The sequence below is a fragment of the Hirsutella rhossiliensis genome, assembly GCF_020360975.1.
Source record: "Hirsutella rhossiliensis strain HR02 chromosome Unknown scaffold00023, whole genome shotgun sequence".
Classification (NCBI taxonomy): domain Eukaryota; kingdom Fungi; phylum Ascomycota; class Sordariomycetes; order Hypocreales; family Ophiocordycipitaceae; genus Hirsutella; species Hirsutella rhossiliensis.
Genome location: NW_025408689.1, coordinates 245,662 through 249,066, shown reverse-complemented (window position 1 = coordinate 249,066; position 3,405 = coordinate 245,662). Strand labels below are relative to the sequence as shown.

General features: G+C 60.8%; 1 protein-coding gene across 1 annotated transcript; it reads left to right on the top strand.

Moving 5' to 3' along the window:
* Positions 1–570: 570 nt before the first annotated feature.
* On the top strand, positions 571–2,321 carry HRG_11832 (centromere DNA-binding protein complex CBF3 subunit; the record flags this gene model as incomplete). Its single annotated transcript, XM_044870302.1, has 4 exons — positions 571–706; positions 784–788; positions 865–1,264; positions 1,351–2,321. 4 exons carry the CDS (start codon positions 571–573, stop codon positions 2,319–2,321), a joined length of 1,512 nt encoding a protein of 503 aa, XP_044714598.1.
* Between the last annotated feature and the right edge of the window lie 1,084 nt (positions 2,322–3,405).

Below are 3,405 nucleotides of genomic sequence, written 5' to 3'. Positions count from 1 at the left end.
TTATTAGAAGCCTAGTACTTATATAAATAGTCTTCTCGTTAACGCGATTCGTTGTAAAGGCCTAGTTTAAAGACTAAAAGCGAACTAATAAAATAGTTCGTAATATAAGAAAATATTTAAGCCGTAAAGAGATTCTAGAAATCTAGTAAGGAGTTAACCTAAAAATATATAAAGAAGTAAATAAAGTAAGACTTACTCTTCTTATTACTCCTAAAGAACGCTTTTTACTACTTAAACTACTAAGGTTAGGTATACTTTTATTATAGAGTAGACCTAAGAGGGCATAGGCTGTGGTCGCGCTACTACCCCCCTCTGCCACGTACGGCGTGTTGCACGCACGCGATAAAAGGTAACGAATTAACTAAGCTGCCTAGCTTATCGGTGGTGCCCGCAATTGCGTCGTAATTCACTTAGGCCACGTGACCACTTATCGCCCGCAAAACGCCGCCCGTGAAATCGTGTGCAGGACGCCTGATAAGTGCATTTGATAAGTTCCCACCCGACTTATCGGGTTTCCGGCCAACCCAGCCCAGACATTCGCCCCGTAGGAAGGTTGCCCGATCGACCGAGATGGCCGCGGACGACTCGTACACGGCAGCTGACGAGCGCGCCCGTGCCGCCCGGAGGGCGCGGCATCCAGGCGAAGAAGGACGAACAGCCGGCGAACACGACGCGGAGTTACGCGGCGAAGCAGCGGGAGTGGAAGGCGCGTCCCCGGCCGGTCCTCCACTTCGATCCCTGTCACGTACGGCCCCTGGGCGGCTAACAGACAAATGCGTATAGGCCTGGTGCCATACGCCTCGGGCTGCAGCAGACGGCTCGCTCTATAGCTGGCCCGACGGCGAGCTCGTAACGCCGGACAAGCTGGCGGCGTGGCTCAAAGAGGATATCCTGTTACGACGCGTTGTGCCGCCGCAGAAGAAGAAGCCGCGCGCGCGGGGTAAGATTAGGGGCAACGGCAACGGCGAGGCCGTACAGGTACGGCAACAGCGCGAACAGGAGCAGCTCGAGGCCGCGGCCATGGCAGAGGCCGAAAGCCTGGCCGAAGCTTTGGAGGTCCCCCTGGCCGAGGCCGCCGAGCTGCTCGCTGACGACCGCGAGGGCTACGTGCCACCCACAGGCCTCGCGACGGCTGCAGTAGACCTTACCGAAGGGTCTTTGCTTACGAGGGGCACTATCGACGCCTATATCGCGGCCGTTATCGAGCCATGGAGGCTCCAGGTGGCTCACGGCAACGCGAATACGGAGAATCCCGGGCGCCGCCGTACGAGGATTCCTTGAGCAACGGGGCCGGCAGCGGGGAAGCACGACCGCGCCTCCTTTAAAGACCGCGGAAGCGACGGGATCCAGGCCGGCTACCTCCCGATGAATGGCTTCGGATCCAGGATCTCCTTCTCACTGGCGCCGCGTATACGCCGCAAAACCTCCGTACGCGAGTCGACCTCCTCTTCGGCCACTACTACCTCTTACGGGGGGAGAACCGGCGCAAGATGGAGCTTGCAGACCTATCCCTACTCGACTATCCGCCTTCGGAGGGCCCGACCCCCTGTGGTTGCCTGGTAAGCCTTTTACGGGACGGCAAGCTAAATAAGACGGCGAGGAAGGAGTTTATGGGCGCGCTCCGGCACAAGGACCCCTTATTCTGTACGCAAGGGCCTAGCACAGCTCTTCTTTGGCGCTGGCACGTCGCCGGCGAACCGCCCCGTCCTTCCGGCGCCGTCAGGACTGGTATCGGATCAAGGTCCTCGTCGGGCGGGACCGCGAGCAGGAGCTCGTACCCGACGCAGCTACAAGAGACCTGGCGTATCTTCGGCGCTGCCGGCCTTATCGCGTCGAAGAAGACGCACCTCCCGCGCAGGGTGGGCGCCCAGGACGCGGAGACCCATGGCACGTCGCTCGCCCAGATCTCGCAGGCCGGCCGCTGGAACCAGAGCGTGCTCTGCCAGGCATATCTTACGCACCTACCGCGGCAGTTCATGCGTATCGTCGCCGGCTTCTCGGCCTCCCCGGGGGACTACTTCCTCGCGCGTGCGGCTCACGAACCCCCGTACGTCTTACAAAAGCAGCTGTGGCCGTGGATCGAGGAGTGGGAACCCGCTTTGAGGCGCGGGCGCGCCGGCAATGCTGGGCAGAAGGCGGTCTCGACGACGACGACCCAGCCGCTGACGGCTTCCTTGCTTATGCGGCGCCTGCGTATAGTACTTCTGCAGGACCTGGCCGTCCTACAGCTCCGCTACCCGTCGCTACCGTTCTTCGCCTACGCCCCTTTGGCGGGCCCGAGTGGGACGAGTTCGCCGTCGCCGTGCGGTCCACCGCGGTAGGGCTATGGAGCCGGTAAGCCTGCTCGTACGACGCGCGCTGCCGGAACTAAGCGGCGTCATAGAGAGCACGCGGGAGGCCCTGTTACAGAATAGTCAGCGGCTCGCCATCCGGCTTGAGGCCCGGCTGGACGGGATTCAGGGCGGCCTCGATGCCCTCCTCCAAGGCAAGGTCCCTATCACCTTTACCGGCTACTTCGGAGCCGGGTCAGCAGAGGCGCTGGCCCCAGCCCCGGCCCCGGCCCCGTCAACAGTACCTACCTTGAATCTCAAGCATGCCTATCGTCACAGCCCTGGCAAGGGTCTTTACGGTGGGGGACGTCTGGAAGGAATGGGGTGAAGGGTTTGCAGGTCAGAAGGCCGTACGGGAGCTGGAAGAGACGTGGGGAAGCCGCTGGCGCCGGGAACGGGGTCAGAGTGCAGTTCTGTCGCCGGAAGGTGATCTGGGACGAGCTGTTGGCCCGTATGGCGTCCGGCAAATGCAAGGAGGCGGCCGTTGCAGAGCTAGAGCTGTTACGCGCCGGCCGAAGCTTGAACCGACTCGTCGACGAGCTCAAACAGCGCCGACGGCGGGGCCAGGATCGGGGCCAGGGCCAGGGCCAGATACGGGTACAGGTAGGGACCCCCGTGCCCGATGACCCAGGTCCAGGCCCGGGACCAGGTCCAACTCGAGGTCAGGGCCGTCGGGGGCGGAGGACCCGGCTGGGAAAGCGGACCGCCCCTCGTCGACGTAAGCCAGCCGCCTCGTAGAGTCTTTATACATATTTATATCCATGTAACTAGACATATTTTTGAGGATCAAAGGGCCGTAGGATCGGTGCATTACTATCTCGCAGTTCCTGTAGCCGAGCCTAGCCCCCCCATTACCCATTCGCGGCGCTGCAACGCAAATATCTCGACGGACAGTAGCCTATACGGAGTGCTCCTCGACCAAACGCGCCGCCGGAGTGGAGTAGTCCCCCAGGCCCCGGAATGGCCTCGATTGGGCTGCTGGCCGTGGAGATATTCGCGTGCGCGGCGCCGGGCACTTATCAGATGGTAGATATGTAATCGCATACGATTTCCCGAAATTACTCCGCAAATCGAC